Source organism: Podospora pseudocomata, chromosome 6, assembly GCF_035222375.1.
Source record: "Podospora pseudocomata strain CBS 415.72m chromosome 6, whole genome shotgun sequence".
NCBI lineage: Eukaryota > Fungi > Ascomycota > Sordariomycetes > Sordariales > Podosporaceae > Podospora > Podospora pseudocomata.
In genome coordinates this window covers 1,281,590-1,296,170 of record NC_085890.1, presented here as the reverse complement: position 1 = coordinate 1,296,170, position 14,581 = coordinate 1,281,590, and the positions used below count along the sequence as shown (strand labels likewise).

The following is a 14,581-nucleotide window of genomic DNA, read 5'->3' as shown; positions in this document are numbered from 1 at the left end:
AACCTTGAGAGATCAAGAAAGGCCCCACATTTGGTTGCCCCTTCCTCCCAGCCCCTGAATCCCGTCCCAAAAGTCAACAACAGTCTCGTTAGTGACGAGCAACCGAAAAATACAAAAGCTCACTGTAGAATAAGCGGAATACAGGATATTTTCTATTGTCTGTAGTTTCTGCCATACTATGAAACGTTCAACAAAAATTACACAGCAAAGGCAATCATGCGCATCTCTGGAACAACTGCGCGTAGGGGTAAAGTAATCACTAAAGCAAAGCCATCCAAAAACGGAGCTGCTCCATGAAACTGAACTACAGAATATTCTTTGAACATTCCCACGCGTGGTCAATCAAGCATTACATAGAATTACTCCCATCGTCATAAGCCGCCTCCTCCCTCTCAACCTTCGGAGAAAGCAAAGAATCAGACCCCGCCAACCCAAAACGTGAACTCCGTCGTCTCCCATGATACTATTCCCTTGGTCAGCACTCGATCCCCTTTCCCATGACTAAAAACTTACCACGCAGACCCCCTTCCCCAGTGACTTGGGATTCTTGGGATTGGCAGGGCACATGGGACTGCTGGGCAAGTGCTCCGGCACATCAAACTTGAACATCGCCGCTGTCCCCGTGGTTGCTCTCGTGACCCGGGTTCGGGGTGTCGGTGTAGAAGGTGGGGTGTCTGGCGTTCTTAAAGGTGCGTCCCACCACTCTTTGACGCTTTCTTTTGGGGTGGTGGCAAGGGGAGATCTGGTCTTTTCTCTTGTTTTTGCAGGTCCGCTTTTGCTCCGACTTGGGGAGCCATCCTCTTTCGCCTTACGGGGCGATGGAACTCTGTACGGCGAGATGCTGCCCCCAAGACCTCTTCCCGATGCGCCGCTGGCCGAACTTCTCTGTTGCGATCTTCTGCCACGGCTCTTCACATTCAATGGGGACGACCGGGAGGTTCGGATACCGACTTTCTCTCGCGTAGAGGATGTTTCGGATGGAGTTTGATCGTGTCGACTGTTTGGCCGAGCTACGTCAAAGAAGAGACTACGCGGTCGTCCGTCGACTGTGTCTTCTTTGTAGGGCGGAGTATGGACACGAGTTGCCTCCTATAGAGAATGTTAGCGTTTCTGAGTTCGGATGTATGGAAACGACGGATGGCTCTTACTCCGCCTGGAAACTGTGTCAACCATATCGCCGGACCGCCTACAGGATATGTCAGAAGATGGAGCTTTCATGTCAGTTCATCTACCAAGGTGCTTGTCACATACTGGGTCGTTCTTTGCGGTCCATATCTGACAAGCTCGGGTTTGAGTTGTCCGTTGCTCGGGTCGACCTCCGGCGATGCCACAACACTCTTCCAAAGCGCACACGACGGCCCTTGGTGTTCGGTTCGACATCAGTCTTCTGTTCTGGGACCGGCTTCTCCGCCTCGGGCAGGCGATCGAGATACTTCTTGACTGCATCAAACTTGCCATCGTCGACAGGGGCTTGTTCCGAGGATTCGCTTCGTTTCTTCTGTTTGTGTAAATCCTCAATCAGCCACCAACTACACCAAAATCAGCCATCCGTAATTATAACCTACGTCTCGTGAGCCTCTCAATGAGTTGCTCAGTCGGTTCCAGCTAAGTGAGGCGAACGAGTTGTGCGAACGAACCAGGCCTGGTTCAGGTTTGACTTCGGCCGCTGGTACTATCGTCGGTAGACTTGGAAAGAAACCTCGACCTTTTGGGGCAAGCCACTCCCCCTCTTGCTCGATAGTATTACTTGATGATTCGTGTGGCTTTTGGAGAGAGTAGACATGAGCCCATTCCGAAAGATAGGGGCTTTGTGCAGTCTGTAGGGGAATCGGCGGCACAGGAGGGTAGGTTTTGGGCGAAGCTGTGTGTGATTCGCTGTCTTGGCCGCCGCTGCCGCTCGGTCTGGATCGCCTCCTTCGTCTCCATATCTTGAGATCAGGCGATCCTTTGCCGTTAGGCGGTGTCGCTGATTGACTGAACGGCCTCTCCGCCCAGTATCCCTCTGGGTACCAGACCTACTCATACCCATCTTTTGGCGGCCGAGGAGGGTCGACACTGGATCCGGGAGTTGGAGCTGGCGAATGATGGTGTTCCTGTGTGCTTCGGCTCATAGACGAGGCAGACAGAGGTGTGTTGTTCGTTAATCCATCCATTTCATCCCAAGTTCGTCGGGGCCATCCTTGTCTCGTCAGCTGCGTGGTGCAGGTTCTAGTTCAAGCCAATCTATCCAGAAGTGTAACTAAAATAAATGAGAAGAAAAGACGTAGGAGGGGAGATTTTAGGTGATCTATGATTCGGGCAGGTTTAGAAAATCTTGAACATTTCAAAAGCTAACTGGCCACCTGTGTCGTGTCCCCACAGACTTGGATGTGCCTTCTCACTACGTGTGTGCCTGAAACCAGGCAGGAACATCACGTAATCATTTCAACACAACAAATCCTTCAAAATAACTCTCAAAGAAAAGTGTGCTGAGCAATAGAGTCATGACCTTCGACAGCGATGTATTGGTACCTGGATCTTAGGGTATTCAGGGGTATTCAGGGGTATTCAGGGGTGTTGGGAGGTCACAGAGCACATATTCAGCCATGATCCGACCCGCTTCAAGTACTCTCCGGCTAGTCAATCAAGCCTCACAGTTTAACCACATCTTTTAGCTGAATGAGATGCTATAGCCAGACAAAATGCTCCTCAGAATATATGTTGAGACGCCTTAAACTCCACTAACTCCACGCCCTTTCCCAAAGGGAGAAAATGATATCCCCAAGATACGATACCCTACATCATCATGGTATCATCGCCATCAAAAGCAACAGTTGGCTGTTCAATGGGAACACCCCTGCCACGGCCCGCTAAAAGCTCCCGGCGTATTTCGGGGGCTATTTGATGGTGACCGTTGAGTAATAAGTCGAGGAGCAGCTCCCTCTGATCTTCGGAAACTGAGACTGTGAGATTCACGTCCATTAAAGATGCCAATCAGGGATTCTTACTATCGTTTCGGTAACGTTGTGAGAAGACCAAGAGGCATTGCCAATAGATCACAGGGAGATCCGAGTGGGTATTGGCATCGCGTGCTAGTCCAGCATACCTGTGGAAGTGGAAGACTAGGCTACAATTTGATAACATCAGTATTCTCTCTATATATAAAAGGGAAGTTTGGTACCTTACCTATCGATACATTGCCAGGGCAGAGCGTATCTGTATGCTGGTTAGAGGTTGTATAGATAGACAGACAATATGGGTGGTTTACCGTTTATCGAGAAGAACCTTGATCAGGTAGTTAACGGCACTAACAGACTCGTTCTTCGATGAAACCATCTCCGCCGCAAAATCGCACAACTCTTTGAGGGCCATGGCCGAATGTATCACGGGGATCGACACGCGTGTGAGAACACCACTTACGACACGAGCTTCGACAAGAGTAACCCCTGAGGCAACTAATGGCCGAAGGAATCCCTTGAAGAAACCAGCCGGCTTGTATAGACCTTTCTTCAAAGCGTTAAATAGATGTACATTTAACCTCTTGTTCTCGGAGATGTCCTCACGGACATGGTCAAGAACAACCATCTCCATGAACCGCTGGACAACCTTTGGCTTGGCTGCCACGAAGATTCTGGTGACAGCAAAGACGGCATGATGAGTCCAGTTGTGGGGTTGAGTGACCTGGAGTATGGCTTCCCAGCCGGGGATCTGAGGGAGCACCTTTAGCGGCTTCGGGAGAGGGCCTGGGGTTGTTGGTTAGCTTTCAACTTTCTTTTCTTTTTTTTCTTTTTTTTAAAAGAAAACAGAAAAAAATGTACAGGGAAGGGGGGGCACACGTACCACTACGGTACCGAGAAAGAAACATTCCAATCTTTTCAAAGACTTCGATGACCTTTGGTGGCAAAACGTGTTCCTCGTCGGCCGGGTTGTCGTCGTGCCACCCGCCTTGTTGCTGAGCTTCATGTTCAGCGATCTTGGCCAGGATCATTTCGGCCAGATCTTGTCCACCACCCTGTTGTTGCTCCTGACCACCATCACCCTTCATATCCCAGCCATGCGTAAGGAGCGGATCGTCCTCCATAGAGGGCTTGATGAACTTATGGAACACCTCCAGGTCACCAGCCTCTACTTCAATCTCCTCTACTTCCTCCTCTTCGTCCCCCCAAGTTTCGTCTTCGCCGTAAAGTTCTTCATCCTGCTCGCGACTGTCGAAGTTTGACGGGTTGAAATCGAAGGCTCCTCGTTCTCCGCCTTTTTCTTCTTCGCTTTGCTGCTCATCTTCCTGGAGTAGCTCCCGGCTCATCGCCAGAATATTCTTGCTTGCGCGAGAGTCGACATATCTCTCTCCTTCCTCGGGCTCGGCCTTAGTCTTTCGCTTTGAGGGCTTGTTCTTGAGGACTCCGGTGGCGACCAAATCGTCGGCCAGAGGGTTATGGCGTTTCTTGCCGGGGAGAGAGGAGGGTGCTTTCGGCATGGTGGAAGTCTCGATGCTGAATTGCGACAAGAGGTATGTGTTCAATAATGTCGGTGTCGGTGCAGTTGGTGTGCCTCTCAGGGAGAACGGCACTTTGGTGTTTATCGACTGGGATTCAACCCGAGATTTTCAGTGAACGCCTGGGTTTTTGGTGCTCCCCAAAAAAAGTTTATTGTGGGGTACTCTGTAGTGAAGTGAACTGATTGCGCCTCGCCCCTGGTTGGCCGGAGTTACCCCACATTTGCGCTTATCGCTGGCTATTATCTTATCAGCTGCCCCTTGGCATCCACAATTTTCTAATCGGGAGCTTATCGATAATAATGCCCCGCGGTGCCCCTCGTCAAGATTTCCAAGTATGAGCGAGAGCTGCTTTGCGCTGTGAGAGCTCTCGATGATAGTTTGGAGCTATTGAAAAGAAGCTTGGTCTTAGAGTCTCATAACTAGCTAGTGTTTTTCCCCGACTCCCTCCATCAAAATGCCCACAGAACTTGAAGAGGTAATCCATACTCCTTCTAATGTCCGCTTCTCGTTCAAACATGACTGACATGAAATCTTGTCTGCCAGCTCGTAGGGTTCATTGCCCACCCGAACCCGCAGATTCGGTTGGTAGCCATTGAGAACCTGGTGCCATATTCGGTTTCAGATCCTTCCATTTTCAAGAGGGAGAACCTCACTCCCGTCAAGCACCTCAAGTTTCTGATACGAGACCATCCTGTAAGACCCTTAACTTACGCATCCAAACCACGGCAGTTTTGCTCACCCATGACGTAGAAAATTGCCGAACATGCCCTCACCATTCTCATCAACTTGACAGCAGATGCTAGTGTTGTGGAGTTTGTCGCATCAGATGAGAAGTTCCTCGGAATTGCATTAGGCCTGCTGGTCGTGAGTATTACATATGGAATGCTTTTTTCTCAGAATCATAGCTAATCACCATACTCCGTCTTCAGGATCCAAAGGAGCCCAATGCAAATTTGTTGGCTATGTTGCTTGCCAACATGACAAAGTGGGATGGACTGAAGGACATCATCAGCCGCAAACAACCTGCTCCTGAGAGCCTCCACTCGGATGAGCTTGTCCTCAACCAACTGATGGATCTCTTTGTTAAGGGCGCCGACGGGTCTTACAACAAGCACGCTGATTACGACTACCTCGCATATGCATTGGCTGATCTTTCGAAACACGAAGAGATTCGCCGATTCTTCCTGTCTGAGCAGGAGTATGACAGTGTCCTTCCCCTGAACAAGATCAAGGTTTTCACCGAGCACAAGTCCGATATCAGGAGGAAGGGTGTAGCCAACATCATCAAAAATGTTGCCTTCGACGTGCCATCACATCCTAAATTTTTGGATGAGGATCAGATCAACATTCTGCCGTATCTGCTTCTTCCCATCATTGGAAATGAGCAGTACGACGAGGATGAGATGTTGGATATGCTGCCAGATCTGCAGCTCTTGCCACCCGACAAGCAAAGAGACACGGACAACAACAATATCCATACACATATTGAGACACTAACACTCCTCACCACGACAAGAGAAGGGAGGGATCTCATGAGAAATGTGAAGGTGTATCCTGTCATCCGCGAAACCCATCTCCGGGTCGAGGACGACGGTGTTCGCGAGGCTTGTGAGCGGCTGGTAAACGTCATTATGGCTGACGAGGCTGAGAATGGCGCTGAAAAGGCGATAGAGGAGGAGGACAATGACGACAACAGGATAGTTGAGATCTAAAAGAAGCCGCACCCAGAATGCTCAAAAAAAAAAAAAAAGCTTGCAACATCGGCCAATGCCCCCTTATGACCAGCTGGAATCTAATACCACAGGACGTCACCACTCGCGGGTACTTTACCCATTACTACCACTGATGAGGTATGTGAGCACGCGACTGTTTTCCTCATTCTGATGGCCAAGCTTTCCAAGACACGTCAACCCAGACATCCCAAGAACTTCCAAGACCTCTGTGCGACCGCCACGGCGGCAGAACTCAGCCAAGGAGTTCAAGCAATGGCCAAGCAGATCAAGCAACAGCCAAGCGAGGCCAAGTAAAGCTTGTTAGGGCAGATCAACGACATGAAGCTGTCCCAGTATCTGACATCCCTCGATGCTATTATGAGATTTGTCTGTAATGTCCGAATATTGGGTGCTAGAAGACGGAGAAAAGCATGAGGAAGCAGTGGGAATCTACCTGATAATTCAATAAGTCTATATTGAGAGCAAACCTCACGGTAGACGTCAGAATGGAACTTTGTCATCTGCTGGCTTTTGTTCTCCCCGAAGGGCACACGGTAAGAGCCAACCACACTCATCTATCCTGCACCCACAGCCTTCCCAACTTCACCCCTGCGCTATCAGAGTTGATGTGGTTGATATTTCATTCGATATTACAGCTTCCCACGACACAACATTTGCTGGCAAATAGCCACCGGTTGAACAAAGGACAATGAAGGTCGTCATCCATTCTACGTCTGAAGTTGAAAACAAAGACGGCCTTCGGCAGAAAGCTCAATCGGTCCACCCGAACCTCCACATTGCCCAGAACGCCCAGAACGCCCATCGAATGCCCAGAACGCCCAGAGTCGACCAGTAAAAACCTTCTCGACGAACCACAGCCCCGGATTTTACAACGTGTTGCTCTTCCCCATGCCATTCGCGGGGAGGACCCCTGTCGGATCTTGCCGCCTCCCAAGATCCCACACGAAGTCCCCAGACTGTCATCAAGCCGCCTTCCCTTTTCGGCACATGAGCGGCGTCGGGATTGGACGACGTGATGGCGACGTCGAATTCTCCGGCTGCCCTTCGGTTTTTCTTTGAGACACTCTGACGATTTCTCCCCCCACGAAGGACCGAGGAACCCGATATTTTCTGTGGATTTTCCAAGGCACGGAAAGCTTTTCTTTCCCGTCGCTGAATGCGGCGCTGGAACACCAGTATGAAGCCATGTTGCTCGATAAAAGTGATGATATGCAGCACCTCATCAAAGTCAATCACGAAAACTGAATGCCCATCCTACTCTCAAGGAATCTGATCAGCATGAACGGACAACGGAGTTCCGAGACTGGTCTCTGACCTGTTTCTCGGCCACTTCACCGCTGGACGCAATGATCCAGATGATCATCAGATAACACTGAGCAATATAGGTCGCGTGGGCACAACTCCACAACTGGGGCTTCGTCAGCTCAGGATAGATACCTGCATCCGAGGGGCATTCCTTGCATGCGGTACACAATCTGTACAGCACTAGACCGTCGAATTCTACATCCGATGGCACCCTACGGAATTCGGCCTCCATCGCTAGTTCATCCCACTTGGACCCGTGTAGGGCATATAACCAGTTCTTCCTTTGCCCCCTCTCGTCCTGATTTCTGGTCCTCTGTCTCTCTGTTCTCTCCAGTCAGCACCACTCCCTCTCAGAGCACCAAGGACTTGGTTGTCATTCCCCCTACTCTCAGTCACCATGACCAAAACTGCCGGAGGCAACAATGCCTACCACAACTTCAACAATGACTTCCTCCACATCAAGGATGTCAACGAACGCAGGCGTCTTGCCCTCGCCGAAGTAGACAGAGCTCCCTTCGGTTGGTACCATATCAGAGCTATTCTTGTTGCTGGTGTTGGTTTCTTTACCGATTCGTAAGTTGACGTACTCACTGAATAATACCTCGGAAAACACACTGACCTGGCTCTAGATATGACATCTTTACCGTCTCCCTCCTCACCCTAATGCTTGGCATTGTCTACTATCCCGGCGTTGGCAAGATGCCCACCACTTCCGACACGGCTATCAAGATGGCGACATCGGCCGGTACTGTCATCGGTCAAGTCGGCTTCGGTACCCTCGCCGATATCGTCGGTCGCAAGCAAATGTACGGTCTCGAGTTGATCCTTATCATCATCGCCACCCTCGCCCAAGCCTTGACCTCGTCGTCGCCTTCAATGAACATCGTCGGCGTCATCATCTTTTGGCGTATCCTTCAAGTATGTTCCCCTACATCAACCACCCTAACCAGCCCCTTCTCTAACCTCCCACCCTAGGGCGTCGGTATCGGCGGTGACTACCCCCTCTCCAGCATCATCACCTCCGAGTTCGCCACCACCAAATGGCGCGGTGCCATGATGGGCGCCGTCTTCGCCATGCAAGGTCTCGGCCAGCTCGGCGCCGCCTTCGTCATGCTCTTCATCACCCTCGGCTTCAAGAAATCCCTCGAACCAGCCCCCACCCTCGCAACCTGCACCGGCGACTGCGGCGTGGCCGTCGACCAAATGTGGCGTATCCTCATCGGCTTCGGTGCCGTGCCCGGTTGCATCGCCCTCTACTACCGCCTCACCATCCCCGAAACCCCCCGCTACACCTTTGACGTGCAAATGGACGTGGAGAAAGCCTCCGCCGACGCGGAAGCCTATCTCAAGGGTGAGCCCGAGGGCAAGCCAGATATCGTCGCCCAGGCCATCACCCAGCAAACCGCCCAAAAGAAGCTCGAAATCCCCAAGGCATCCTGGTCTGACTTCTTCCGTCACTACTCCAAGCGCAAGAATGCCATGCTTTTGGCTGGTACGGCTCTGTCATGGTGCTTCCTCGACATCGCCTACTACGGCGTCAGTCTCAACAATGCCACCATTTTGGATGTGATCGGGTACTCGACCAACAACGCGAAAAACACCTACGAGATCCTCTACAACACCGCCATAGGAAACATGATCATTGTCCTTGCCGGTGCCGTACCGGGTTACTGGGTCACTGTCTTCACCGTTGACACCATCGGTCGCAAGCCCATTCAGTTCATGGGTTTCGGTATCCTCACTGTCCTCTTCGTCGTAATGGGCTTCGCGTACGATAAGCTCTCCCCCAAGGGTCTCCTAGCTATCTTTGTCCTCGCGCAGTTCTTCTTCAACTTTGGTCCCAACGCGACTACTTTCATCGTGCCAGGGGAGTGCTTCCCTACGAGGTACCGGTCTACGTCGCATGGTATCAGTGCCGCGATGGGCAAGATTGGCTCGATTATCGGTAGCAGTGCGATTGCTCCTTTGAGGACAAGGGGCGCCACGCCTGGTAACCCTAACCCCTGGATGGATCACGTTTTGGAAATTTACGCCTTGTTCATGCTGCTCGGTCTGGGGACTACGGCTATGATTGTCGAGACCAAGAGGAAGACGCTGGAGGAGTTGGCGGGGGAGTATGATATGTCTGATGAGGAGACTGCCTCTAGCACTGACAACAAGGTCGAGGGTGAGGTGCCGGCTGTGAGGGGGGCGAATGGGGGGGGTGAGAGTGATGATCAGATCAGGCAGCATGCCTAGTGAAGAGAAGGGATGTGCATAAAAGTCAATAATTTGGGTTATGATCGAGGGGATAAAAGCTTGCATAAAGCAGGCAGGGAGGGAGTTCAAGGCGTTAGATACCAAGGCTATTGTTTTTCGGTTGGCATGAAAAAAAAGGGAATTGGGTATATACCACACCACTACAACTATTTACAATACAATTGAAAAGAAATGAACTGTGAAAAAAAAAGAAAAAGAAAAAACAAAAGCAACGAGACAAGTAAAAAGTACAACTGCTGTGCAAAGTTGAAATTTCGTCAAATTTCCCACACCCGAGATTCTAAAAATCGTCCTTGCCATGTCCACCACCGACCGACCGATGAGCCAAAGTCCCCATTCCTATTTCCCTTCCAGCAAAAGAGTCTTTTTGATATATAACAACTGAAAACTTTCCTTCCCCTCTTTGCAATGCCACGCTTTTCTTAACACAATCGAAGCTAATTCTCCATAACCACCACCCCTTTGGTGCCCTTCTTTCTACAACTTCCAAGTCAACAAACACTCTTCCTCGCTTCAACAACAAAAGAAAACAACCCCCTACACCATTCTCTTCACAACCCACCCCCAACACCCCCTCCCACCCCCCCAGATCCTTGCTGCCCCCCAAAGAAAAACCCATCAAACAGATCCAGCCCCCCCGCCCCATCACTGAAATCATGCTGCCCCAACCCCCCATCCCACCCCATCCCAAACCCCAAATCCATATTCGTATCCATCATCCCCTCCTGCCCACCAGCACCACCACCAACACCCCCAAGCCCACCTTGCAAAAACTCCACCCCCCGCAAGTCATTATACGACAACAGTCCCGGACTAAACATCCCCCCTCCTTGTTGCTGCTGCTGAGGAGGTCCCATACTGATAACCGGCGACCCTAACCCCCCTACCCCTCCCGGCGAAGCCAGTCCCCCAGCAGGAGAGGGCATACCTGCTTCTGGAGTCAACGGCCCATCATTCACAGAACTGGCGTTTGACCTTGGTGGACCAGGTAGGTTGCGCATGAGGGAGAAGCCGTCTCCTTCTGTCTTCAGTTGGGGTCGGTATTGATTTTGGAAGGCGGAGAATTGTGAAGGGGTGGTGGAATACGCCTCCGACTTAATATCGGATATTTGGTCGATCGAACTCGAGGTACGATGTGGCGGTGCAGGGCGAGGTTGTCTGTAGTGGTGTTGATGATGGTGAGAACTGCTCGACAGAGAAGCAGTGTCTGATCTGGATGACCAGTCCATTCTATGATGATCATTGTTTCTAGAGGTGGTCGAAGAAGCTCCTGCTGGTGGAGCTGGTGGGGGGTGTTTCTGGCCGAAGCCACCTCGGGCGTTTACCATCTTGAGCGTTGCTTTCACCGTGCGGTCAAAGGCGTCGCGGCAAGCTTCGGCTGGGGGGCACTTGTCCATCAGGTCGGTGAAGACTGATGTGGCGGCGAGGATGGTGAAGTCTACTTCGTCCATGGACTGTTCTTATGGGTTAGTCGAGGGGTGGTAACGTGGTGGTTAGGGGAATCTTACCAGTCGACTTCTAACAATGGGCGAGTGCCAAATCGCGTAAAGATACGAAATTCCAGCAACAAACAGATGGTGCGTCGTCAGATATGTATGGTTGACCAGCCCAGCCAGATGAAGCTGCCTGTATAGCCTCAGAATCTTCTGGCCCGCCTCCGCCACCTTGAGATACACACGATCTTCATCCTCGCGAAGCTCCACGCTGTGGACAGATGGGCTTTCCACTTCCTTGGCAGTGTGATACTCGCCCTCGAACATCTCGGGCACACTCAAACTCTGCCGATACAACATGATAATAGCCTGCCAGTAGTTGAGGTCCAAAAAGTCCGTCAAGAAGGCCACACCTGTATCTTGCTTCTTTGGTGCTGTCATCTTCCACTCATACAATCTCTTATCGATATTGATCCTCCAGGACCTGAACGAGTCAAACCTCGACAGGAACGGCGACGGTAGCGAAGTGTGCATATGGGGGTTCTTCTGATTCTGCCCAAAATCCCTCGCAACCCTCGCCTGCTGATACTGCAGTACCTGCGAGATCTCAGACTGTAGCAACCTCAGCCTGAAATAATGATGAGCAACCAGCTTATAGGTCGGTGCATTCGGTGGCGCTTCCAGAAACCCGTTTGGCGTGATGTACTTGTCGTCCAGCAAGGAAGGGAACTCGGTCGTGATAACCTGATCCGAAATCCCAAACGGCCTCCCCACACAAACACTGACCAGCCGATCAAACGAATACGTACACCACCACAATCTTCTCCTCATATCCCTCGTATACTCCCTCCTCCCCCTCTCACTCGCCGCATTCTCCCTTTGCTGTTCACCACCAAGTCCAGCATCCACATCCTTCCCATCTTCATAATGCAGCCCCAAATCCACCGCCAACCTCACCGCCACGCCAATAATATACCACAACCCCGGCGGCACTGGCCTCAGCAACGCAAAGTTCGCCAGCAGCAACACAGCCTGTAGTTCTTCCAAACCACCCCCACTTCCCAAACACGCCTCCAAATGCACAATCGCACTCGCATGGTACTCCTCCGGCTGGCACTGCTTCGTCCCCTGATCCCCCTTGCTCTCCGCCAGTATAATTCCCGCCCCGATCGCGAACACCATATTCAAACAATACAGCTCCCTCGGCCCCCTCACTCTCTCCGCCCCCTCTGCATAAGCCTGCTCAAACATCTGCATAAAATCCACCCTATGCACCACCGGCATCTGAGGGTTCGCATGCTCAAAATACAGGTTTATCAGCTTCAACCCCAACTCCTTACTCGGAAACGTCGCAGGATGTATCGTAGGCTTGGTGTGCAAACCAAAAAACGAATCCCTCATACTCGTCGTCGTCCCATTATTCACCCCCCCTGCCGGCGGTCTATACGGTCTTATCCCTCCCTTATCCGAGTTCGACCTCTGATCCGACACGGAGCTCTGCACCGCCGCAAAAACAACCCTCGCAAACGATATCCCCGTGGTAGAGCCCAGATGCCTCCCCTGCCCTTTATCTGCTCCTCTCCTCACCGTCTCCCTCCTCGCCACAACCCCGCCCTCATCCTCCCCATTACCCCCTCCCTCTTTTGCTGACATCTGCCCCCCATCTTCCATCTGTTCAACCTCCCCTCTCACTCCCCCATTGACCCCCCCAACCTTGCTACACCACTCCAGCTCCTCGGCCCTCGGAAACCCAACCCCCTTTTCCCTCAATATCCCCTCCAACTGCTCCACCCTCTTCTCCAAATAAAAGATATAACTCCTCGGTATCTCCCTCTTCGTGATCGGATCATACCCCACACAAGCCACACCCGCCTTCTCGCAACTCGCACAGCTCGGCAGCTTCTGATCACACCTATTCTTCCTCAGCCGACACCGATTACACGCAGAGACATTCCTGAAACTGGACGACTGTCCCACTTTGGCCGAGCCGTCCAGCCCACCAGCAGCAGAAAGGGGGTGCTCGTGCGTCGGTGTTGCCAGAGGCGAGTTCGCGCCCGCGGAGAGGGATAACGAGGCAGGTGAGTCTTTGTCGGGGCCGGGACTAGACTGGCGCATTCGTTTGGAGGGGTGTTGGAGGTCGGGGGAGGGGGGTGCATGAGACGAGGTGGCCGGTGCCGGCATGGTGGGTGGTGTGGTGGTTTTTTGCGCGCCGAGCCAGTTCGGTTGGTCGGACGGGGCGGCAAGGCCGACGGACGCTCGGGTGGTGTCTCTGGTCAGGGCGCGGGAAAAGCCCGAGACAACTAACTGAGCGCGCTCGGTACTATGCGACACAAAGTTCCGATGAGAAAGGCGGGGGAGACAAGCAGAGAGGAAACAACCTGAGTCAGTTGGAGAGTCTGGTTGCTAGTAGACAGACAGGTATCGCGCGCGCGCGAGCTGCGACAGGAAGAAGCACGTTCGTTCGTTCGTTTAATCGGTATGGTATCGTACGGTATAATGGTGGGGACAATTGACTTTCGCTCTCTCTCTCTCTCTCAGAAAAAAAAAAGGTTTGAAAGGTTTCCCTGTTCGGCCTGCCCGTCCCGTCTCTGGCAGCTTTTGCTCTCTATTCTAACCTCTTCCTTACACCGTGCATCTGCCCCATTGAATCGTCAATATTTTCTTAGGTCCTCGGGGTGACTTCGGTGGGAAAGGAGGAGGGAACCCGAAATTGGAGATCGCAAAAAAAGAAGTTGGTTGAATTGTTTTGTTTCGACGACGACAGCGACACCGGGGCAGCAGCGGGGGGTGGAAACCGATCAGCTGCTTGCTAACTGGCAACTCAATCGGTACCTGGGCTGCTGCGGAAGCTTCAAAAAAGTGGGGGGTTCCGAAAGATAATATCCAGCCTTGCAATTGGTCGCCGGTGGATTTAACGCGTTCCCTGCGACGGCGTCGGTAGTTGCGATAGCTTCTGGCAACAGCAATAAAAAATGACCACCGTTCGGTCAGCAAGTTCGGTGAACTCGGTCAATCCCCTCCTCTGTTTTTCCTCAAGAGAGAAAAGAAAAAGTACGGAGCGGAGTAAGACAGGGGGACCGTCCTGCGTGAAATACACACACACACCTCAAAACCACCCGTTACATACACACTCAGTAAAAAAATAAAAATACAAACTCCCACCACCGCACTTGCCCAACCGTTGGCGGTTGCTGATAAGCACAACCATTCGACGAATCACCAGCCAGAACTCGCTCTTTTGTATCGAGTAATCGCCCAGAAGAACCCCCACTTTCCCATTCCCCCAACCACAATCCTTCAACTTTCCAACTCTCGAGTTTAGGTTTTTTTTTTCAGGTTTCACAATTGCGGGAAATTTATCAAGTCAAAAGATGAGG

The 14,581-nt window shown here is 51.8% G+C and overlaps 4 protein-coding genes across 4 annotated transcripts; 2 read left to right on the top strand and 2 right to left on the bottom strand.

Moving 5' to 3' along the window:
- Positions 1-296: 296 nt before the first annotated feature.
- ENP1 (snoRNA-binding rRNA-processing protein) lies at positions 297-4,631 on the bottom strand. Its single transcript, XM_062884080.1, has 8 exons — positions 3,820-4,631; positions 3,248-3,722; positions 3,166-3,195; positions 3,086-3,106; positions 1,252-1,529; positions 1,149-1,186; positions 514-1,089; positions 297-463 (listed from the first exon to the last, which is right to left on the bottom strand). The coding sequence occupies exons 1-8, from the start codon at positions 4,451-4,453 to the stop codon at positions 350-352; spliced, it is 2,166 nt and encodes a 721-aa protein (XP_062740447.1). The 5' UTR covers positions 4,454-4,631; the 3' UTR covers positions 297-349.
- Positions 4,632-4,765: 134 nt separating this feature from the next.
- On the top strand, positions 4,766-6,186 carry HGH1 (the record flags this gene model as incomplete). The annotated part of the gene is made up of 4 exons (XM_062892029.1): positions 4,766-4,949; positions 5,018-5,167; positions 5,225-5,338; positions 5,404-6,186. Exons 1-4 carry the CDS (start codon positions 4,929-4,931, stop codon positions 6,184-6,186), a joined length of 1,068 nt encoding a protein of 355 aa, XP_062740446.1. The 5' UTR covers positions 4,766-4,928.
- Positions 6,187-7,909: 1,723 nt separating this feature from the next.
- On the top strand, positions 7,910-9,988 carry PHO5 (acid phosphatase pho5; the record flags this gene model as incomplete). Its single annotated transcript, XM_062892030.1, has 3 exons — positions 7,910-8,085; positions 8,142-8,430; positions 8,488-9,988. 3 exons carry the CDS (start codon positions 7,910-7,912, stop codon positions 9,748-9,750), a joined length of 1,728 nt encoding a protein of 575 aa, XP_062740445.1. The 3' UTR covers positions 9,751-9,988.
- Positions 9,989-10,322: 334 nt separating this feature from the next.
- QC762_603420 (uncharacterized protein) lies at positions 10,323-14,236 on the bottom strand (the record flags this gene model as incomplete). Its single annotated transcript, XM_062892031.1, has 2 exons — positions 11,280-14,236; positions 10,323-11,225 (listed from the first exon to the last, which is right to left on the bottom strand). The coding sequence occupies exons 1-2, from the start codon at positions 13,383-13,385 to the stop codon at positions 10,323-10,325; spliced, it is 3,009 nt and encodes a 1,002-aa protein (XP_062740444.1). The 5' UTR covers positions 13,386-14,236.
- Between the last annotated feature and the right edge of the window lie 345 nt (positions 14,237-14,581).

What these genes read in the sequence shown, in the direction of transcription:
- ENP1 (XM_062884080.1), bottom strand. Translation starts at nt 4,453, where the DNA reads ATGCCGAAAGCACCCTCCTCTCTCCCCGGCAAGAAACGCCATAACCCT. An exon ending in AAGGTTCTTCTCGATAAACG is followed by an intron (nt 3,196 to 3,247) that starts GTAAACCACCCA and finishes ACCAGCATACAG; the next exon opens with ATACGCTCTGCCCTGGCAAT. An exon ending in TGGGGAAGGGGGTCTGCGTG is followed by an intron (nt 464 to 513) that starts GTAAGTTTTTAG and finishes CCAAGGGAATAG; the next exon opens with TATCATGGGAGACGACGGAG.